At 39.6% G+C, this 23,001-nt stretch overlaps 1 protein-coding gene across 1 annotated transcript in view; it reads left to right on the top strand.

The window, feature by feature from the left end:
• The first annotated feature begins 10,660 nt into the window (after window positions 1-10,660).
• Window positions 10,661-23,001, top strand: part of MORC1 (MORC family CW-type zinc finger 1) — a 246,592-nt gene continuing 234,251 nt past the window's right edge. The window contains exons 1-3 of the mRNA XM_004378174.1: window positions 10,661-10,722; window positions 11,303-11,337; window positions 17,510-17,578. Of these exons, the coding sequence (XP_004378231.1) occupies window positions 10,661-10,722; window positions 11,303-11,337; window positions 17,510-17,578 (166 nt within the window). The remainder of the gene's footprint in view (window positions 10,723-11,302; window positions 11,338-17,509; window positions 17,579-23,001) is intronic.

Here is a 23,001-nt window from a genome sequence, read left to right as displayed (position 1 = left end):
CTATTTAGTATTTCCCCCCACCCACCCCTCCCATCCCTGGTAGCCAACAAAGATTGTTACTTTTTGTGTGTAAAACTGCTTGGAGCAGTTTTGCCTCTAAATTCTGTCTTTGTATCTCTTTTGGATCTTCCACCTCACAGGTCATTCTCAGCCTCACTCTTCCACCCAGAAACTTTTCCCAGATTCTAAGGCTAGTCTCCTTCTTTTCTGAGCAGGGATGTTTACTTGCAATGCTTACTACCTTTAAAGATGGTGCACATCCTCCTTGACTTTGTGCCTTAGTTGTTACCGTTACTTGTTTATTACTGTAACTTTTGGTCCTTGTTCATAGTAAGGCCTATATGTGATGACATTAGAAAAATAAGAATATGTTGAATAAGAGTTGTGATAAAGGGCATCCTTGTCTGTTTGCCATTCTCACGGGGAAAGTTTTCAGTCTGTCTCCATTTAGAATGATGTTGGCTGTTGGTTTTCTATAGATGCCTTTTATTATGTCAAGGAATTTCCCTTCTATTCCTATTTGGCTGAGGGTTTTTATCAGGAATGGGTGTTGGACTTTGTCAAATGCCTTTTCTGTGTCGATTGAGATGACGTGATGATTTTCTTATGTGGTGGATTATGTTGATTGATTTTCTAATGTTTAACCATCCCCGCAAACGTGGTATGAGTACCACTTGGTCATGATGTATTATTTTTTTGATATGTTGTTGAATTCTATTGGCTAGAATTTTGTTGAAAATGTTTGTGTCTATGTTCATGAGGGATGTTAGTCTGTAGTTTTCTTTTTTGTTGTGTCTTTGCCTGGCTTTGGTATCAGGGTTATGCTGGCTTCATAGAATGAATTTGGGAGTATTCCTTCCTTTTCTATGCTCTGAAATAGTTTGAATGGTACTGATGTTAGCTTTTCACTGAAAGTTTGGTAGAAACCTCCAGTGAAGCTGTCAGGGCCAAGGCTTTTTTTGTTGGCAGTTTTTAAATTACCTCTTCAATTTCTTCTTTTGTTATGGGTCTGTTTGATTTTTCTACCTCCGTTTGTGGTAATTTAGGTAGGTAGTGTGTTTCTAGAAATTTGTCCATTTCCTCTAGGTTTTCAAATTTGTTGGAGTATAATTTTTCATAATATTCTGTTATGATTCTTTTTATTTTAGTTGGTTCTGTTGTGATATCACCCATCTCATTTCTTATTCAGGTTGTTTGCTTCCTCTAATGTTTTCCTTTTGTTAAGTCTGGGTGATGGTTTATTGATTTGGTTGAAGTTTTCAAAGAAACAACTTTTGGTCTTGTGTTTTCTTTCTATTGTTTCCCTGTTCTCTATTTCATTCATTTCTGCTCTAATCTTTATTATTTCCTTTTTTCTGGTGGTGTGGGCTACTTTTGTTCTTCTTTATTTGTCTGAGTTGTAGGGCTAACGGTTTGATTTTGGCCCATTCTTCTTTTTTGATGTGTGTGTTTATTGCTATAAATTGAAGTCTTAAGCACTGGTTTTGCTGTGTTGCAAATGTTTTGATGAGATGTGTTTTCATTCTCGTTTGATTCTATGATTTTTTTTTATTCCATCCTTGATTTCTTCTATTTACCAGTAGTTTTTAAGCAAGGTGTGTGTAGTTTCCATGTGTTTGATTTTTTTTCCCTTGCTATTCCTGTTATTAATTTCTAATTCCATGGTGTTGTGATTGAAGAAGATGCTTTGTGTTATATCGATGTTTTGGATTTTGTTAAGGCTTGCTTTGTGGCCCAAAATGTGGTCTATTCTGGAGAATGTTCTATGTGCATGGGAATTGAATGTATACTTCGCTATTGAGTGGAGTGTTCTGTATATGTCTATGAGGTCAAGTTGGTTGATTGTGACATTTAGCTCTTCTGTATCTTTATTGAGTTTCTTTCTAGGTGTTCTGTTCTTCATCGAATGTGGTGTGTTGAAGTCTCCTACTATTATTGTGGAACTGTCTGTTTCTCTTTTCAGTGCTGTTAGAGGTTTTTTTCTTTTTCTTTTTCTTTTTTTTAATGTATGTTAGAGCACTGTCACTGGGTGCCTATATAATTATTATGGTTATAGTCTCCTGATGTATTGACTCTTTAATCATTATATAGTGTCCTTCCTTATCCTTTATGGTGGATTTTGCTTTCAAGTCTATTTTATTGGAGATTAATATTGCCACTCCTCTTTTTTGGTTATTGTTTGCTTGATTTATTTTTCCACTTTTTGAGTTTTAGTTAGTTTGTGTTTTTGTGTCTAAGGTGTGTCTCTTGTAGACAGCATATAGAAGGATCATGTTTTTTTAATCCCTACTGCCACTCTCTGTCTCTTTACTCATACGTTTAGGCCATTTACATGCGGTGTAATTATTGATAGGTATGAATTTACTGCTCTTATTTTTTTTGGAGGGGGCAGGTTTGTCAGTTTCTTTGTTCCACTTAATTTTCTGTGCTGAGTTCTTTGTGTTTATGGATTTTCTTTTATTATTGCTGATTTTGTGTTTGCTGAGTCTTTATGTTTTTCTTCTTTTTCATTTTGATGGCTGGTTTGCTGTCTTCCTTTGTGGTTACCTTGAAATTTACCTTTATTTTTCTCAGTTTAAGCCAGACTTTTATTTCTTTTTTTAATTTTTTTTTTTTTACTGTGATTTAGGTGAAACTTTACACAGAAAATTAGTTTCTCATTAAACAGTTCATACACAAATTGTTTTGTGACATTGGTTACCAATCCTGTGATGTCAACACTCTCCCCTTCCCCATCCCAGCTTCCCTGTTTCCATTTGTCCAGTTTTCCTGACCCTTCTTGATTTCTCGTCTTTGCTCTTGGGCTGATGTGCCCATTAGTCTCTTATACATGATTGAACTATGAAGCACATCCCTCACATGTGTTATTGTTGGCACTATAGACCTGTCTAATCTTTGGCTGAAGGGTGAACCTCAGGAGTGACTTCAGTACTGAGTTAGGGTTCTGCAGTCTCTGTCAGACCAGTTAAGTCTGGTCTTTTTTTTTTTAAATTTGAATTTTGAACTACATTTTTCTCATGCTCTGTCTGGGACCATCTATCGTGATCCCTGCCAAAGCAGTCGGTGGTGGTAACCAGGCAACATCTAGTTATTCTGGGCTCAATCTGGTGGAGGTTGTGGTCCATTAGTCCTTTGGACTAATCTTTCCCTTCTGTCTTTGTTTTTTTTTCTCCTTTGCTCCAACCATCATGGGACCAGTAGATGTATCTTAGAGAGCCACTTGCAGGCTTTTAAGACCTCAGGCACTACTCACCACAGTCAGATGTGGAACATTTTCTTTATAGACTTTTTTATGCCAGTTGAGCTAGATGCCCCCTAAGATCATGGTTCCCAGCCCTCAACCCAGTAGCTTGGTCTCTCAGGGCTTTTGGATGTTCTGTGGAGCTTCTGTGACTTTGCCCTGGCCAACCTGTGCTGACTTCCTCGGTATTGTGTACTGTCTTACCCTTCACCAAAGTTACCATTTATCTACTATCTAAAACAAAACAAAAACAAAAACCAAATCTGTCGATTCTAACTCATCTAGTTAGTTTTTCCCTCCCCCGACCCCTCCACTCCCTCATAACCCATCAAAGATTGTTTCTGTGTGGAAACATTTTCTTGTGTTTTTGAAATAGTGGTCTCGTATAGTATTTGTCCTTTTATGATTGACTTATTTCACTCAGCATAATGCCCTGCAGTGTCATCCATGTTGTGAGATGTTTCGCAGATTCATCAATGTTCTTTATTGTTGTGTAATATGCCATTGTGTGCATATACCATAATTTGTTTATCCGTCATCTGTTCATGGGCACTTAGTTTGTTTCCATCGTTTTGCTATTGTGAATAATGCTGCAATGAACATGAGTGTGCATATCTCTGTTCGTGTAATGGCTCTTATTTCTCTAGGATATATTCCCAGGAGTAGGATTGCTGGATTGTATGATATTTCTACTTCTAGTATTTTAAGGAAGTGCCATATCGTTTTCCAAAATGATTGTACCATTTTGCATTCCCACCAGCAGTGAGTGCATAAGAGTTCCAATCTCCTCGCAAGCTCTCCAACACTTGTTATTTTCTCTTTTTTTGATTAGTGCCTGTAATGTTCGGGTAAGATGGTATCTCACTGTAGTTTTGATTTGCATTTCTCTGATGGCTAGTGATCACAAGCATTTCCTCATGTGTGTTTTAGCCACCTGAATGTCTTCTTTGGTGAAGTATCTCTTCGTATCCTTTGCCCATTTTTTAATTGGATTGTTAGCCTTTTTATTGTAGAGGTATTGGATTTTCCTATAGATTTTAGAGATTAGGCCTTTGTAAGATATGTCATAAAAGCAGAAAATGGTAACATGAAGTGCAAGGAAAAAAAATCAAATGCATGGAAACTGAAAGCACCTTGCTTAAAAAACACCGGGTAATACAAGAAATCAAAGATGTAATCAAAAAATTTCTAGAATCAAATGAGAATGAAAACACATCATAGAAAAACCTATGGGATACTGGTAAGGCAGTCCTCAGAGGTCGATTTATAGCATAGGTGCACACATCAAAAAAGAAGAAAGGGACGACATTAAACTGTTAGCCCTACAACTCGATCAAATAGAAGGAGAACAGCAAAAGAAGCCGATAGCCATCAGAAGAAAGGAAATAATGAAATCAGAGCAGAAATAAATGAAATAGAGAATAGAAAGACATTAGAAAGAATCAGCAAAACAAAAAATTGGTTCTTTGAAAGAATAAACAAAATTGAAAAACCTTTGTCCAAATTGACGAAAGAAAAACAGGACAGAAATCAAATAACCCAAAAGAAAAGAAGAAAGGGCCAAAATCAAACCATTAACCCTATAACTAGAACAAGTAGAAAGAGAGCAGCAAACGAAGCCCTCAGGCACCAGAAGAAAGGAAATAATAAGAATTAGGCAGAATTAAATGAAATAAGAGAATAGAAAAACAATTCGAAGAGGTAACTAGACCAAAAGCTGGTTCTCTGAAAAGATCAACAAATTTGATAAACCTTTGGCCAAACTGACAAAAGAAAAACAGGAAAGGCAGCAAAAAACCCATGTAAGAAATGAGATGGGTGATATCACAACAGACCCAACTGAAATAAAAAGGATTATAATAGAGTACTATGCAAAACTGTACTTCAACAAATTTGAAAACCTAGAGGAAATGGACAAACTTCTAGAAACACCCTATCTACCTAAACTAACACTAACTGAGGTAGAAAACGTGATCAGACCCAAAACAAGAGAAGAGATTGAGAGGTAGTTTAAAAAACTCCCCCAACAGCAAAAAAGTTCTGGCCCAGATGGATTCACTGGAGAATTCTACCAAACATTCAGAAGAAAGCTCACACCAGTACTACTCAAACTATTTCAGAACATAGAAGAGGAAGGGATACTTACTAATTTATTCTGTGAAGCCAGCATAACCCTGTTACCAAAACCAGGCAAAGACACCACAAAAAAAGAAAATTACAGACCAATATCTCTCATGAATATAGATGCAAAAAATTCCAACAAAATTGTAGCCAATACAATTCAGCATCATATAAAAAAATAATATGCTTTGACCAAGTGAGATTCATACCAGGTATGCAAGGATGGTTCAACATTAGAAAAATCAATCAGCGTAATCCACTACATAATTAAAAGGAAAGAATCACATTATCATCTCAATCGATGCAGAAAAGGCATTTGATAAAGTCCAACATCCATTCCTGATAAAAACTCTCAATAATATTAGAAGGGAAATTCCTCAACATAATAAAGGGCACCTATACAAAACCAACAGCCGAAATTATTCTCAGTGGAGAGAGGCTGAAAACATTCCCCTTGAGAACGGAAACAAGACAAGGATGCCCTTTATCACCACTCCTATTTAACATTGTGCTGGAAGTCCTAGCTAGAGCGATAAGGCAAGAAAAAGCAATAAAGGGCATCCAAATTTGAAGGAAGATGTAAAACTGTCTTTATTTGCAGATGATAGGATACTATACATGGAGAACCCAAAAGACTCCACAAGAAAACTACTTGAACTAATGGAAAGATTCATCAGAGTAGCAGGATACAAGATAAACATACAAATATCAGTTGAAATCCCCTGTGCCTATAGAGAGAACTATGAAAAGGAAATCTTTAAAGCAATACCATAAGAATACCCTAAAAAAAAAAAATACTTGGGAAAAAATCTAACTAGGGATGTAAAAGGCCTGTACAAAGAAAACTACAAAACATTACTTCAAGAAACCAAAAAAAGACCTGCATAAATGGACAAGTGTAATATGCTGATGGGTAGGTAGACTCAACATTGTGAAAATGTCAATTCTACCCAAAGCAATCTACAAATACAATGCAATCCTGGTCCAAATATTAACAGCATTTTTTGATGTGATGGAAAAACTAATCATTATATGGAAAGGAAAGAGGCCCTGAACAAGTAAAGCATTATTGAAGAAAAAGAACAAGGTAGGAGACCTTGCACTACCTGACCTCAGAACCTACTGTACAGCTATGGTAGTCAGAACAGCCTGATACTGGTACAACAGACACATTGACCAATGGAACAGAATCAAGAATCCAGATATAAATCCATCTAGCTACATCCACCTGATCTTTGACAAAGGCCCAAAGTCCATTAAATGGGGGAAAAGATGGTCTTTTTAACAAATGGTGCCAGCAAAACTGGATGTCCATCTGTAAAAAATGGAACAGGATTCATATCTCACGCCATACACAAAAACTAATTCAAAATGGATCAAAGACCTAAATATAAAACCAAAAAGTTTAAAGATCATGGAAGAAAAAGTAGGGTCAACACTAGGGGCCCTAATATATGGCATAAATAGCATATAAGCCAAATTAACAATACATAAACCAGCAGAAGATAAGCTAGATAAATGAAGTCTCCTAAAAATTAAATACTTATGCTTATCAAAGGACTTCACCAAAAGAGTAAAAAGAGAACCTACAAACTGGGGAAAAAAAGTTGGCTATGACATTTCTAACAGTCTTTTATCTTGATATCACCTTGATTTCCTCTCCGTATGGAAGTTCTAAGACGATACTGTTTATTCCCTCTATTTGGTTTTGATGTTGTCATCATTTTCATACTGATGTCTCAGGTTCCCTATTTTCTGTGTTTTACCTTTGTTTTATATTTGAGAATTCCCTTTCTGGGTTGCTATCTGGCTGATCTGTCTAGTGTCCTAGTCTTGACTTATTGTCTAGTGTTGTTCTCTAGCTGAAGGACTAATATTTCTTGTAAGTTGGATCAAGTTTTTACAAATTCCCTTAACTTGTGTTTATCTGGTAGTGACCTAATTTCGCCACCTTATTTGAGAGACACTTTTGCTGGATATATAATTTTTGGTTGGCAATTTTTTTCCTTTAGGCTTTGTGTATGTAATCCCATTGCTTCCTTGCCTGCATGGTTTCTGCTGAGTAATCAGAGCTTAGTGTTATTGGTTCTCCTTTTAGATGACTTTTTGTTTATCCCTAGCCACTCTTAGGATTTTTTGTTTGTGGTTTTGGCAAGCTTGGTTATGACATGCCTTGGTGACTTTCTTTTGAGGTCTGTCCTGTATGGGGTTCGTTGAGCTTCTTGGATGGTTTTCTTCTTCCCTCTCATATTAGTGAAGTTTTCTGCCAGCAAATTTTCAACAGAACTTTGTGTTTTCCGTTTTCCTCCTCATTCTGAAACTCCAGTCACTTGTAGGTTTTCCCTCTTGTTAGCATCCCATATAATTCTTAGGCTTTCTTCATTCTTTTTTCTGATTTTTCCTCAAAGAAATTGGTGTCAAGGGATTTATCTTCAGTCTTACTAATTCTGAATTCCATGGTCTCAATTCTGCTATGACCTTCGATTGAGTTGTCTAATTCTGAAATTTTATTGTTAATCTTTTGGATTTCTAGTTGCTGGTTTTATATGATTTCTAGTAGCCTGTTTATTCTGTTGTTTTGTTCTTGTATTGTTTTTCTGAATTCTTCTATTGCTTTTTATCTGTGTGTTCCTCGGTTTTATCTGTGTTTTCCCTGATCTTCTTCCTGATCTCTTGGAGAGCTCTGTGTATGTGGAAAGTTTTCTGGTTCTTTATCTTGGTTGCTTGCTGGAGCCCTCTTGTCCTGCTGTTTTTATGTGGCTTGATATTGACTTGTCTCCAAGGCATCAAGAAGTTATTATATTTGTTTATTTATTGTATATTTGTTTACTGTGTCCTGAATTTTTATTTTGTTTTATATGTCCAAGGAGGATAGGCGTGTGTGCTCCTTTGGTGGTTAATCTGGCCTCATTGAAGCTCTGATCTCCTGTCTTCAGGTGGGCAGAGCAGCTACTAGGTGTATGAGCCCAGACTCTGTTCACTGTTTTACGGAGCTGCTGAGGACATAGGTGGTATTTTAGGTGAGGTGATGAATCTGTCCTGCTGGTCACCTGCCCATGGGTGCAGGGGGTGTTATCCCTGGTCATTGGGTTGGGTGACGTGTGTGTGCTCTGCTGCTTGCTAGATAGTTGAGTTGAAGGTGCCTGGGTTGTCGGTCACTGAGAGTGTGTTGTGGAGACTCTCACCTATAGCCCTGGCAGGCAGGGCTGTGGGGGGCGGTTTGGAGCAGGCACAGGTCTCTGGTTACAGTGGGGGGTGATGTGGGAGGCAAGGCAGGGGGCTGTTGGCTGCCCCTGGGTGCCTGGATGGAGGGCCTGCCCCCGTCCACTAGAGCGCATAGTGAGGTCTAGTGCAGCTGGTCCTTGCATGCCTGGTGCCGTTGGCTGGAGGGATTAGAGGGCACCACTGGTTCTCAGGCCCCCGTAGTGGGTGGCTGGATGGAGTGGGTAGTACTGCCAGCCCTGAGACCTGGTGTGAGTGGTTGAGGTTCCTTCTTACCAGGTGGAACGGTGTCAAATGCCACAGATCTACAGCACCTCCTTGGCTGCTGCAGGTGAAAATACGTTTCTGCTGGGAACCCTGCCTACTGTGTCCTAATGAGGGCATGCCATCCTGGGCCCAACAGCAAAGCATTGGTGTATGTGATCAGATGGGGTGGAGGACGCGGCAAGCCTGTGGAATCCCTGTGCCAGTGGCTGGGCTATGGGGCAGGCGCGTCAGACCAGGCTAAGAGCTACAGGATTAAGGGGCAGGGCGATGTTGAATGTCACAGACCTGCAGTTCCCACTTGGCTGCTGCTGGTGAGAATGGGCTTCAGCTGGGAACTCTGTCTGCCTTATGCTAACGTGGGCATGCTGTACCAACTCAGCCAGCAAGGCACTGGTGTGGGTGATCAGAGGGGGTGGAGGGTGCAGCAAGCCCATGGACCCCCGTGTCAGTGGCTGAGCAAAGGGGCAGGCACCTCCAGATGGGGTCCATGGCTCTTGGAGTGCTGGTTGGGGGAGAGGCCGTGGTACGCATGGTGTGTTGGGAGTCTTCACTTAACTTTGGCAGATCTGTTGTCACTCCTGTCTGATTCTGGAGGTATATGTAGAATCTCTTCTGCTTAGCTGCACCTGTTGGGGTGGGTTTCAGCGTGGAATGCTGCCGCTTTCCTCAATATGTCCACACTGTGCAGGTACAGCTAGCGGGATGCCGATGATCCAGTGATCCTTAATTCCACCTTTCTGCTGTTTTTGAAATGTTTTTCCTTCCACCTGTCACTCAGTCCAATTCTTCAGCTTTGTCTTTGATGCTTAGGGTTTCTAGATTGTCACATATATTCGATTTACTTGTCTTTTTTGGGTCTTTGTTGTAAGTGGGATGACACAAAACGTCTGATTATTCCACCATCTTGGCCCCACCCTTCATTGGCTGATTTTCAGAAGTAGATCGCCAGGCCTTTCTTCCTAGTCTGTTTTAGTCTGGAAGCTCTGCTGAAACCTGTTTAGCATCATAGCAACATGCAAGCCTCCACTGACAGATGGGTAGTGGCTGTGCATGAGGTGCACTGGCTGGGAGTCAAACCCAGGTTTTCTGCATGGAAGTTGAAAATTCTACCACTGAACCACCACTGCCTTCATTGTGTGGACAGCTTACTCATCTGTAAAATGGAAATAATGATACTTACCTGTCATAGGGTTGTGGTGAGGAGAGAAGTTTCAAAAATGCTTCATTCAGTGCTTACTTGACAAATAGACAACATTCAGGAAATGGCAGTGGTAACTCCAGAATTTCTATATAGGAGGGTCTTAGGGGCTGCAGTTTGCCAAAGGAAGTAGCTAAGGGACTAACTTTGAAACTAGGTTTGTAGATCAAGTACACTCTGCCTATTCAGATTTATTTGAGACAGTTTTAGGTTCGGGCTGATGGAAATGTTGGGAGAAACTCAAGTTTCCCCAGTCAGAATCCCACTGGTGGTTGTTATTACACTGAGCTTCCTTTTGGACTCCTTTCCTCAACATACCCTCTTCCTCATCAGCTGAGACCTAAATCCTCCATGTCTTTTTCCTTTCCCTCATACCCATGATATTGAAGCCACATTCTTTTGGCTTTTTCTCCTTTCTCTTTTACATTTTTATTTTTAAAAATTAGCTCTAAAAGTACAAAAATATCTATGAATTTTAGAAAACTGAGAAAATAAGGAAAAAAAAAAGAAAAGCTCATTGGTAGATTCATTATCTTCATTATCAAGAGCAGGCGTCCGCATACTTTTCTGTGAAAGACCAAATAGTCAATATTTTCAGATTTATCAGCTACATGGTCTCTATTGAAACCACTCAGCTCTCCCGGATCAGTGCAGAGGCAGCCATAGACAATACGTAAGTGAATGGGCATTGTTGTGTTCCAATAAAGCTTTGTTTATGAAAACTCAGTGGGCCAGAGTTGGCCCATGGGCCGTAGTTTGCCAACCTCTGACCTAGAGAAAACACTATTAGTATTTTGATTTGTTTGCTTCTAGATATGCATATGTATATCATATATGTTCTTCAAAGTGTTATCATATAATACATATTACTTAGTAATTTTCCTTTTCTCTACAGTTTTTTTAATTAAAATATATCATGAAAACCTATGACTTCTAGATATTTCTCCAACCATATTTTAAATTATTATTATTCATATTGTTGAGCTTTTTGTGTAACTACCACTAAATGCCATCTCTTAAACTTACGAGTTTCAGGCTTTGTAACATTCTCAAATTATGAGTGATCCTAGGCTTTGATATATAAGTGTACAGTGAAACATTCTAGTGATTGTTTTTGAAGCAATTCAAGTGTATTTCTCTATTGTTTGATACCTGACCACAGATTATACCTTACATAAGCAATTCAGATTAATGTAATTTTTTAAAAACATAATTTCAAATTGAAGAAATGATATTTTTTATATTGCTTTCAGAGATGCAGGGGCCAGAAGACTTGATGTGTTTTCAGGTGAGCTGATTTGCTTTCTTCCCTTTTTTTCCCATTTAATGGAAAAACCGTGTAATTTTACTCTTTATTATATTTCATGAAATCAAACCACACTGTATAGATTTTAAAGTAATCTGAGTGCTTTGTGACTACCGTGACCCTGTGGAGTGCCAGTATGAGAAAGTGTGCTCTGAGGGTCAAAACGTTTGGTTGTTAGAGGACCCATTTACCAAGTTAGGGCTTCCAGAGTTTTGTGAAAGCTTCAGAGTGATTTGGAGCAGCTTGTCTGCCATGAGAAAACAGTTTTATTTAAAAAAAAGCTTATTAACTTAATTGTTATTTATAATTAAGCAAACATCATTCCCATCTTATCACAGTTTTGAAATGCATAAGTGAATGTGCAGTATGAATGTCTGAGGCTATAAAATCCAAACTAAACACGTTTCATATATTGACTTTATTTTTAGACACCAAGTATTTATTGCACTAATTAGTTCATTTCATTAGAATATGATCCTAATGAAGTTCGATTCTGTGAAACAGTTCTATAGTACTACTACGTAGAGAAAAGGCCTATGTTGACAGTGTTAACACTGTTCCCCGCTCCAGTTCTGCCAGCTCTCCTGCAAATGCTGGCCGTTGGTTCCAAGTGAGAGAAGGTGGTCCACAGCGTAAATCCCTGTCTGCGTTAACAAAGCAACGCCATTCAGTTCCATTGTCTGAGTGCTTAATTAAGATTCTGAGCCATATGGGTGCTGATGGTATCTGGGGAAACATAATAAATGACACTTTTGAAAAGTCTGAGAAATTAAACAAAAGAGTTAACTTTTATTACTGATGAGTGCTAGGTTAGAGTATGTAGACTAGCATGAGGTCCAAATGGACTGGCAGATCAAACCCCAGAATCAGGCCAACTCCCCACCTAGTCGAGTCAGGCTTCCCCTCAAAACTGGCCTGCCTGGGGAGAACAGAGCAGAACTCAAACTCTATGCAGGCAGCTTCTTCTCAAGAGGAAAAATTGGGAATCTGAACATAACCTGCCTTGTTTTTTCTTCCCAAATTAACCAATCAGAGGTCAGCCTACCCCCACAGAGAAAGAGTGGGGAAAGGGTAGAGAAGAGTCCCTTTACTAAAACTAATTGGACTCCATAGCAGACAGGAGGAAATGACAGTAGTAGAAAAATGTGTTCTTTCCATACATGCTTAATTATATGGAATATAATAAACATCTAGAAGAGACTCCGAATATGGAGGGAGCTCAGAGAAAGAAGATGTTTATGCCTCATACTAAGAAGCTAAGGCTTGAAATATGGATGTGATTTTTGTCAGGTAGTGTAGGAAGAAAAGAATATTCTTGTCTGAAGAATTATTATGAGAAAAAGAATGGAAGTAGACTCCTTCAGAAATTCATTTATTCAATAACAGTTTATTCAGTGCCTACTAAGAACGAGCCAAGCAACAACTTCTCTAGGCTGGGAATAGAGAATTGAGTGAAGCATTTGATCAGAGTTCTTGCTTACCAATGTTTCTGTGAAAAAATAAATGTATAAATCATGTATTCATGTTATGGAGCCCTGGTGGCACAGTGGTTAAGAGCTCGGCTGCCAACCAAAAGGTCAGCAGTTCCAATCCACTAGCTGCTCCTTGGAAATCCTATGGGGCAGGTCTACTCTGTCCTATAGTTCTGCTATGAGTTGGAATCGACTTTGTGCAAAACTTATGCAATGTTTTTTTTTGTTTATTTTTTTATTTTGTTATTCATGTTATAACTTATTTTTCATTGCAGTGACTTGTGATATGGCTATCAACCTAACAAAATTGATTTTTCTTAAAAAAAAAAAAAGGCCAGAGCTAGGTCTTATGCACAAATAAATAAAATTGGTCTGGGAATGGATAGTTAATCTAAGCATTGGACTAGTTTCAAATTATTGCAGAGATCCCTAAATTACTCTTCAATCTTAAGTTTTCTTCAAGTAACTTGGGAAGAGCCATGAGTATTTTATTAGTGTGTATAGTTCTAGTGTGTTTCAGCCTAGGTTCTCTAGAGGAGCAAAACCAGTGAAACATGTATTATATATAGAAAGAGGGAGAAGGAGAGGGAGTTGGAGGGAGAGAAAGATACAGATTGTTTTACTTCAAGGAAGTGGCTTACGCAGTTGTGTGGGCTAGCAAGTCCCAAATCTGCAGGTCAGGTGGCAGGCTGGAGACTTTTGCCAGCTTACATCCCAGAAACCGGAGGTCAGGTGACAAGAAGAGTGCAGGATCGAGAGAGAGAACTTTGCCAGAACGTCCATTTATATACTAGAGGCAGGCCACATCCTAAAGAATGCTGCTCTTTCAACTGATTGGCTGATCACATCAGATCACATTATGGAAAGTGATTACATTATGTTATATGAGCAACCAGGCCAGTACCTGCCAAACCACTGAGAATCATAGCCTAGTTGACAGATAACATTAACTATCACAGCATTCAATAAATAATTTTTTGGTACTTACCAAATGCCAGGTGCTGGGCTAAGTGCTGAGTACACACAGTGCCAACTTTTAGGGAATTGACATTCTAATGTGGAGTCTGTGGAAAATGTGGTATGTATCTATCTGTACCTTAATAGGTAGAGAGCCTACAGTTTTCATCATATTTCTGAGGTAACTGTGTTCCAAAAAAGTGTAAGAACCACTGGTTTGTGAGAGAAGAGAATACATGAACTGGTATTGTAATACAATATAAAAGATTGCAAAGAGAACTTTCAATATGAGCGCCTGATGTGGTGGAAGGGACAGGAAGGCTTCCTAGAATAAGTCCTATGTGAACTAATACCTAAAGGGAACATGGCCTTTAGCCTGTTGAATCAAGGATGGAGAGGGCAAAGGGCAGTATGTACAGTGGCCTGAACCTGGAGATAACATGGAACACTGACTGAATCGCAAAAGTGTTTGAGATGTTCAAGATTAGTTCCCGGGAATGTGTGTGTGGGAGTGGGAGATGGCAGTATGAGCTGGGGAGGGGATGACAAGAGCTGAGGTTGGAGAGCTAAGAGGTGCAGGTCATGAAGGCAGGAAAGATTTGTTAACTGATTTGGTTTTTACCCTGCGGGCAGTGGAAAGCCATGGAGAGTAGTGAAATATTTAACTGACCGCAGACTGGCTGCACCGTTTGGTTTTAGGGGGAGCAAGGAGTTAGGGAGCTGTTATTGTAACCCAGAAAAGAGACAATGGTTGTCAGAAGTAAGGCAGTGTGGTAGGGCTGGAGAAAGTGGTCAAATCTGATAGATTTGGAGGCAGAATTGACAGGACCTGAGACGTATGTGTGTGAGGTGAGGAGACAGAAAACTCAGTGATGATCTTAAGTTTTTTCTTGGGCAGCTGAAGCCTAACGGCAGGATGATGATTTTTATTGAACCAGAAACACTAGACAGAGGAGTAAGTCCAATGAAGAAGGCATTGTGTTTTGTTTGGACATGCATAATTAACAGGTGCAGGGGCAGATTATCCAAGAGGCAAGGTAAGCACCGTGCTTACTTTGTTGACCAGATCATCCGTTGTGAACAGTTTCACAATTTCTCACAACATCGAAGATTTTACTTCTAGGTTTGGCTGGCATCTGTCTCTCCCGCAGTCCCACAGCACCTTCCGACAGAATCAAAGCCTCTTTACAAATTTACAATCCTTGACAGGGACAGATTACCCAGTAATTACTACAGATTAGTAAATAAGCACAAATAAGCCCATGCTTACCTTGCTTACTAGGTAATCCGCCCCTGAACAGATGATACTTATCTGAAATCCATTGTTTTAAGGCATTGAAATAAACAATGTCAAATTTTGAAGCTATGATTGCTAGTTTACAATCCATGTTTAGGATTTACAGAAAAAGTACTGTGTCAAAATAATAGAAGTCTCATACTCGGCTAGGTGTAAAAGCGAGATGTTTTACTGTGGTGTAGACAACTCCAGTTGGGTAGTGCCAAGAAGGTTAGAAGCACTCCAGCATTAGGGAGGGGAAGAAAGGTCTATATACGAAGATTTCAGGAACCTCTGAGCACATTTTCTGATTGGTTGATAATTCCAGCCAGTCAGGCATATAAGACAATCACTTATCCTTTTTAGCACCAGCTATTTCTTACACAGGGCTCTGGGAACAATCTAAACAAAAACTTTCTGAGGACATTCTGTGCAGGCAACATTTTACATACTTAAACAAAACCACATACTTCGGCCATTAACCTTCAAAATTCCTCCAGCAAAATAAGTCCAGGTTCATATATTTATGGGAAAGCAGAAACAGGGACAGAATGGGGCCTGATTTCAGACCTGTTTCAGGCATTTTTTTCATGTTAAGCACCTCAGATTTAGATTGCCCTGACAACTGTATATGTCTCCTAGAAGTCTTGGGTCTTTCCCACCCATCTGCTGAGGACTTCCCTTTTCCTGCAGTCTCCTTCTATGAGAAATGTATATCAAGAGCTGCAAAGTCAGTGTAGCTCTTGTGCAGAGCTGCCTGAGGCTGAGCCTGACCAGTATTGACATCAGGTGGTTGCCAATCCTTTAAGATAACCAGAGGGAGCTTTTTGAAAAAATACCAATTCCTGAAATTCATTCAAGATCAATTAAGTCTGTATTTCCAGATGATTCTGAAGTGTTAATCAAGGTTGAAAACAATTGCCTTGTGCAAAGAACCCAATGAGAATTGGAGTCCCTTCATTGAATACTGAAGAAATATCAGCCTTAGAGAGGGGACTGAACAGAACAAACACCTTAAGGAGAGTCCGGAAGGAATATTCTGATGCTGAAGTTGAGGGAAGCAGACCAAAGGATTGGGGACAGAGAAGGAGCTGAGAAAGCGAGATGGCAAGCCAGAGCCAAGAGTCCCTAGGTGGCGTAAATGGTTAAGCACTCAACTACTAGCTGAAAGGTTGGTGGTTTAAACCCGCCCAGAAGTGCCTGGGAAGACAGGCCTGGTGATCTGCTTCAGATAGGTCACAGCCTTGAAAACTCTATGGAGTAGCTCTACTCCGCAGACAGGGAGTTGCTGTGAGTCAGAATCCACTCAGCAGCAACTAACAACAACAAGAAGGCAGAGCTGAAGTGTCTGTTGACAAGCAGATGAATTAGAGCGAGGAGGTGATTAGAAGTGGGCATATGACCAGAACATTATGAATCCTGAAAGCTTAGGTATGTCTTTCAGGTACTTATACATGGATTATTTTGTATCATTATTTAAAATGTGAATAAAAGGTGACTGCTGAATACAGGTTGACTTAACAAATGTACTGGAAACTCATCTCTAGGGGGAGAAAGCAGATCAGTGGTCACTTGGGGATGGGGGATACAGGCAAGGGGCAGGAGCGAGGGGCTCCAAAGGGGCACCAGGAAATGTCTGGGGTAATGTATGTGTTCACTACCTAGACTGTGGTGATGGGTGTATACATATGTCAAAATTTCCAAAATTCAACACTTTAAACGTGCAGTTTATTGTGTAAAATTATTCTTCAATAAAATTGTTATTAAAAAAGGAAATATCCTATAACTCATATATCCAAATGTTGAAATTACTGTCAGAGCCAGTTTACAAACTGCACGTTAAAATTAGTCTCATTAATTTTAGTTACACCTTAAATTTTTTTAAAACCAGATTATATTATGTAGTTTATTAGTGTCTCTTAATCATCAAAATTGATTCCAAATAACTTGGCAATTTTCAAAAATCAAATGCATCTTCAAGAGGCAAATATTTACTTCTAAGAAACACTCAGAAATGGCTCTTAGGGGAATTAACTGCTTAGAAGGGAGCCTGATGGCATTAGTAAGAATGGCCTGGATTTGTTTACAAATGAGTGCTTTGGTGGAAGGGCATAAAGGTAGGTCAATTTGATCAGGAGATCCTGGGGTCACAGCATCATCTACCTTTATTCCCTCTGCTAGGAGGAAATGCATCATGCTGTATACAGAATTCATTAATGTGTGGATGTTGTATGTTAATTTAAAGTCTCCTTTTTTTTTGCACAATTGTTTTTCCCCTGCGGTTTCTGTGAAGCTGTAGCCAAGAGTCTATTCCAAGCACCATCATTGTACCTCAGCCCTGGCACTCTGTGGCTGTGTTTGAGGAGGGAGAGTAATTATGTGAGCAGCGTGACCTTCTGACAAACAAATGAAGCCCAGTATTTATTAGTAATGCTGCTTTCTCTTACAGTGGATAATGAGACACTGCAGGGTGGATTCATGCTGTGCTTCCTGGATGATGGATGTGGCATGAGCCCTGGTAAGTTAATTATCCAGATATCTAACTGGCTGTTAAAGGAAACAGTCTGAAAATGCATAAAATACATACATATAAACTGAGCCATCTATGTAAAAACAGGTGTGGAGACATTAGGGACTGTAAACCCCAGACTTAACTCACTGTTGAACTTCTTAAGTTTAACTGTTCCAGCTGATGGAGTCAGTTCTGTATAATCATCTAAACCAAGACAAAAAGTGTACTGTAAGTAAATGTTGTCAAAAAAGTAAAGGCAAGAGATACTGATTGTTTTTCAGAAAAAGCATCAAATAGAAATGGAAGGGATTCTGAGGTAGTTTTTAGCCCGCTCGTCAGTATTGCTTCCAAGAGCCTGAGGCAGTTTTCAGTGCCGCTAGGCTGTCTTTAATTTTCTGCTTCACTTTGAGGTAGAGGTTGCCTCCTAGTATTTTAGCAGTTGGTGTTTATCCTCTTCATGTTCCCACGTTTACTTGCTTCAATTGAATGTTCCCATCATAACAAATTCATCTACAATAAGCCAAACCAAACAGTAAACTCTGACTCATGGTGACCCCAACTGTGTCAGAGAAGAACTGTGTTCCATAGGGTTTTCAGTAACTAAGTTTTCAGAATTAGAGTGCCAGCTCTTTCTTCTGAGGTGCCTTTTGGTGAACTCGAACCTCTAACCTTTTGGTTAGCAGCTAAGCATGTTAACCGTTTGCACCACCCAGAGACTCTAAACCAGCTGTCTCTGGATCAGTTCGAACTCATGGTGATATCATGTATTATATCAGAGTAGAACTGTGCTCCGTAGGGTTTCAGTGGCTGATTTTTCAGAAGTAGATTGTCAGGCCTTTCTTCTGAGGCACCTCTGGGTGAATGCGACTCTCCAACCTTTCAATTAACAGCTGAGCATGTTAACCATTTGTACCACCCATGCACTCCTCATCTACCACATATTTTTTGTTTTGTTTTTAAATTTTAGTGTGTTTTACATGAAAGCTTACAACACAAATTAGTTTTTCATTCAAAAATTTTGTATACAAATTGTTTTGTGACATTAGTTGCAATCCCTGCAATGTGTCAGCACTCTCCCCCTTTCTCTTTCAACCTTGGGTTCCTCGTGCCCTTCTGTCCAGGTGTCCTGTCCCTTCCTGCCTTCTTGTCTTTGCTTTTGGGCAGGTGTTGCCCATTTGGTCTTGTATACTTGATTGAACAAGAAGCACGTTTTTCATGTGTTTTATTGTTTGTTTAATAGGGCTGTCTAATATTTGACTGAAAGGTGGACTTCAGGAGTGGCTTCAGTTCTGAGTTAGCAGGATATCCGGGGGCCTAGTCTTCCGTGGTTCCTCTAGTCTCTGTCAAACCAGTAAGCCTGGTCGTTTTTTGTGAATTTGAGTTTTGTTCCACGTTTTTCGCCAGCTCTGTCTAGGACCCTGGCTTGTGATCCCTGTCAGAGCTGTTGGTGGTGGTAGCCAGGCAGCATCTGGTTCTTCTGGGCTTGGGCTGGGGGCTGTGGGCCATTATTCCGTTGGACTAACATTTTCCTGGTGTCTTTGGTTTTCTACATTCTCCTTTGCTCCTAATGCAGTGGGACCAATAGATGTATGGTACACGGCTGCTCGCAAGCTTTTAAGACCCCAAATGCTACTCACCAAAGTGGGATGTAGAACATTTTCTTTATGAACTATGTTATGCCAATTGACCTAGATGTCCCCCTAGACTATAGTCCCCTGCCCTTAACCCCAGTAACTTGGTTCCTCAGGGTGTTTGGATGTGTCTAGGAAGTTTCTATGACTTTGCCTTGGTCAGGTTGTGCTGACTTCCCCTGTATTGTGTCATCTATAATATATTGCATGAATTATCTCTGTATCTTCAAGGCTAACACAGAGCTGCACAGAATAGGTGCACAGTACCCGCTTGCTGTGGAACTGAAATGTTATTCCCTCCAATAAGGGCTGTGAGTTATTTGGGTATTTTATTCCTGAATTCTTATAACACTTGTATGTGTCCCACAAGCCAGGGTTTTTGACCAGTAGGTTTAACAAATGGTGATGGAGCTCATGTAAGATGGGAATGTTCTGGTCAGTTCCACATGAGAGGTAAGGGTGATTGTTGATGCTGCTATCAACTAAGAACACAAAGCAAAGCAGTTATTTTCTTCTGGGCCTCTGAAGTCTCGTTTTGCTCTGAAGAGTCAAAGGATATTTATTAGCAAGTTTATAAAATGCTCAAATATCCTACCCAGTCCTTGTTCTGACTTTGTTTGGACAGAATTTAATTTTTCCAGATAATTTTAACTGAAAGCATTGTCAGTGCATTAGTGTTTAACTAAATAAGAGAAAGTACAGTTTATGAGAAAATTATGGTGAAAAAAGTTCACTTTTCACTACTAGCCTGAACATTAAGTTCATTTTCCTGAATTCTTAAAATAAATGATGGAATATAAGTGATGTATTCTAAGGGAATTTCTTAAGAGAAAGAGCAACTCCTTTTATTCATAAGATATTCAAAACACAGACGAGTGACAAATATTCAGATCTTTACAAGAAATTTATACTTTAGTTGATTTATACAGTAGTCAGACAAGCCACTGATGTTGGCAGGGAGTCCTTGGATGGCGCAAATGCTTGCTTGGATGCTAACTGAAAGATTGGAAGTTCAAGTCCACTGAGAGGTGCCTCTGAAGAAAGGCCTGGTGAGCTACTTCAGAAAAATCAACCAATGAAAACCCCATGGAGCACAGTTCTACTCTGAAACACGTGGGTTCACCATAAGTTGGAGTCGACTGATAGCAACTGGAAGGAAGGAGTGTTGGCAGAGAAATTCTTTATTAACACTGGAACTCAAGTAGTAAGGTAAAAGGAAGAGTTTATCTGATGACTGAAAATGGAATCTATCTGTTGTCCAAACTAAGCTAAATCAATCTTGATGCATAGAGGAGGGCTACAATAAATTCCAAATTGGTTTCTGGCCCACTACAATTATCCAACATACAGCATCCCAGGTGGGTTTTCTTTTTTTTCCCCTTCTTCTCCCTTTTAATGTAAATTATATCATGTCATTACCCTGCTTAAAACCTTTAGTGGTTTTCCATCCCTTAAATAACTTTCACTTTCAAGGTCTTACATTATTTGGCCCCTGTCCTCCTCTTGGAAACCCTGGTGGCGTAGTGGTTAAGAACTCGGCTGCTAACCGAAAGATTGGCAGTTCAAATCCACCAGGCACCTCTTGGAAACTCTATGGGGGCAGTTCTACTGTGTCCTGTAGGGTCACTATGAGGAGGAATCGACTCGATGGCAACAGATTTTTTTTTTTTTTTTGGTCCTCCTCTTTGACCTTTGCTTGCACCACTCGCTCCTGTGCTCGCAACTCTGCAGTAGCATCGATCTGTCCCTCGTCTTTTGACTCTCACCTCCAATGTCACCTTCTCAAATAGGCTTTCCCTGATTGTCCTATCTGCAGTCCACACTCCGTTATTTCTCTAGCACTTTACCCTACTTTTGTGTTCTTTATGTAATACTCTCAGAAATGATCTCTTTTGTCTGTTTCTTTCAGTCTGCCTCCACTAATACATCGCCGTCCAGTGTTAACATGGCCACCTCATGTCTTACATAGAACTGTCTCTACTACCGGAACACAAAGCCTTTGAGGGCAGGTGCTATGTCTGTCCTGTTCAGTGTTCTGTGTCAATGCCCAGAACTCTTAGAGTCCGTGTGGTGTAGTGATGAACACACAATGCATTTGGTCTCTGCTAATTGTGAGTGGTAATCCTGGATGTCTCATTTATCAGCTGTGTGATCTTGGGCAGGCTATTTAAACTCCTTAAACTTAAGTTTCCTCATCTGTAACACCCAGATCAAAATAATATCTTCTTTGCAGGTTTGCTGTAAATATTAAATAGCAGTGCATATAAAAATATAACACATATATAGAACATACTGAACAATAAATGGTAGCTGTTATTGTTATCATGTATACTCCCACCTAATATTTGTTGTTGTTAGTTGCCGCCAATTTGGCTCTGACTCATGCGACTGGATGTATAACAGAACAGAATGTTGCCCTGTCCTGCGTCATCTTCATGATCATTGGTATGTTTGAGTCCATTGTTGTGGCTACTGTATAGTGCCTTCCAGCACTATATTGGAAAATGTTCTGTTGTGAGCCATGAGATTTTCACTGGCTAATTTTCAGAAGTAGATTGCCAAGTCTGTTTTAGTCTGGAAGCTCTGCTGAAGCTGCCCACCATGGCTGATCCTGCTGGTATTTGAAATACTGGTGGCATAGCTTCCAGCATCACAGAAACACACAGCCACCGCAGTACAACAAACTGACAGACGGTGGTGGTCACCTAACATAGGAACTTCTTATAGGAGCCTGATAGAATGTCCAGGGAGTGCAGACAAGCAGGGTTTCTGGTAGCCTTTACATTCCCACATCAGGTACCACTAGCTGTAACATGTCTTCAGCCAAGCTGGCACAGGACCCTCAGGGCCATCTGAAGCGTGTATCAGACATGCCGATTGGGAGAGCCATTCATGTCTTACCTTGTTTCTCTGTGAGCACTGTTCCTATTTCTGGAAGTAGGTGTATTCAGAAGTCCAGAAGATTCCTTACAGAATTCCAGAATGTCCTGGAGAGATTGGAAAAATGACTCTGAAAGTCTGAAGCAATTAACCCTTCTTTCTAGGTAGTGTCAGACCAGGAGTCAGTCTGTCCTTCATAGTCTCACGTGGACAACCTGGATAAAAGTCAAATCTGTGGGAAAATTACTATTGGTACAAATAATTATAACATCTATAATTTATTAGCACTTACCACGTACCAAATATTGTACTCAGAGTTTCACAAATACATCCTCTTATTTAATTCATTTCATTTATCTTCGTCAAGAGCTTTGTCATGTAAGTATTTATAGTTCCCTTCTAGAGATGAGGAAATTAAGGCTGATTTTTTTTTTAATTTTTTAAAATTGTACTTTAGATGAAGGTTTACACAACATATAGTTTCTCATTAAACAGTCAGTACACATATTGTTTTATGACATTGGTTAACAACCCCACAACATGTCAACACTCGCCCTTTTCGACCTTGAGGATTTTTTTTTGGTGAAAATATACATAGCCAAAGTTACACCATTTCAAAAGTTTCTACATGTACAATTTAGTGACATCGATTACTTTCTTCCAGTTGTGCTGCTGTTCTCACTATCCATTTCCAAATTATTCCATCACCATTATCTTCAACTCACTGTCCCCTAGGCTTCCCATCAAACCTTTTGAGTTGCTATTGTCAGTTTGATCTCACATAGATAATTCTTTTATTTTTTTGTACCTTAGATGAAGGTTAGCAGAACAAATAGTTTCTCATTAAACAGTTAGTACACATATTGCCCTATGACAATGGTTAACAACCCCATGACATGTCAACACTGTCCCTTCTCA

Source organism: Trichechus manatus, unplaced genomic scaffold (assembly GCF_000243295.1).
Source record: "Trichechus manatus latirostris isolate Lorelei unplaced genomic scaffold, TriManLat1.0 scaffold00055, whole genome shotgun sequence".
Taxonomy (NCBI): domain Eukaryota; kingdom Metazoa; phylum Chordata; class Mammalia; order Sirenia; family Trichechidae; genus Trichechus; species Trichechus manatus.
Note: the sequence above shows the minus strand (reverse complement) of the source record. Positions and strands in the feature narration are given on the sequence as shown.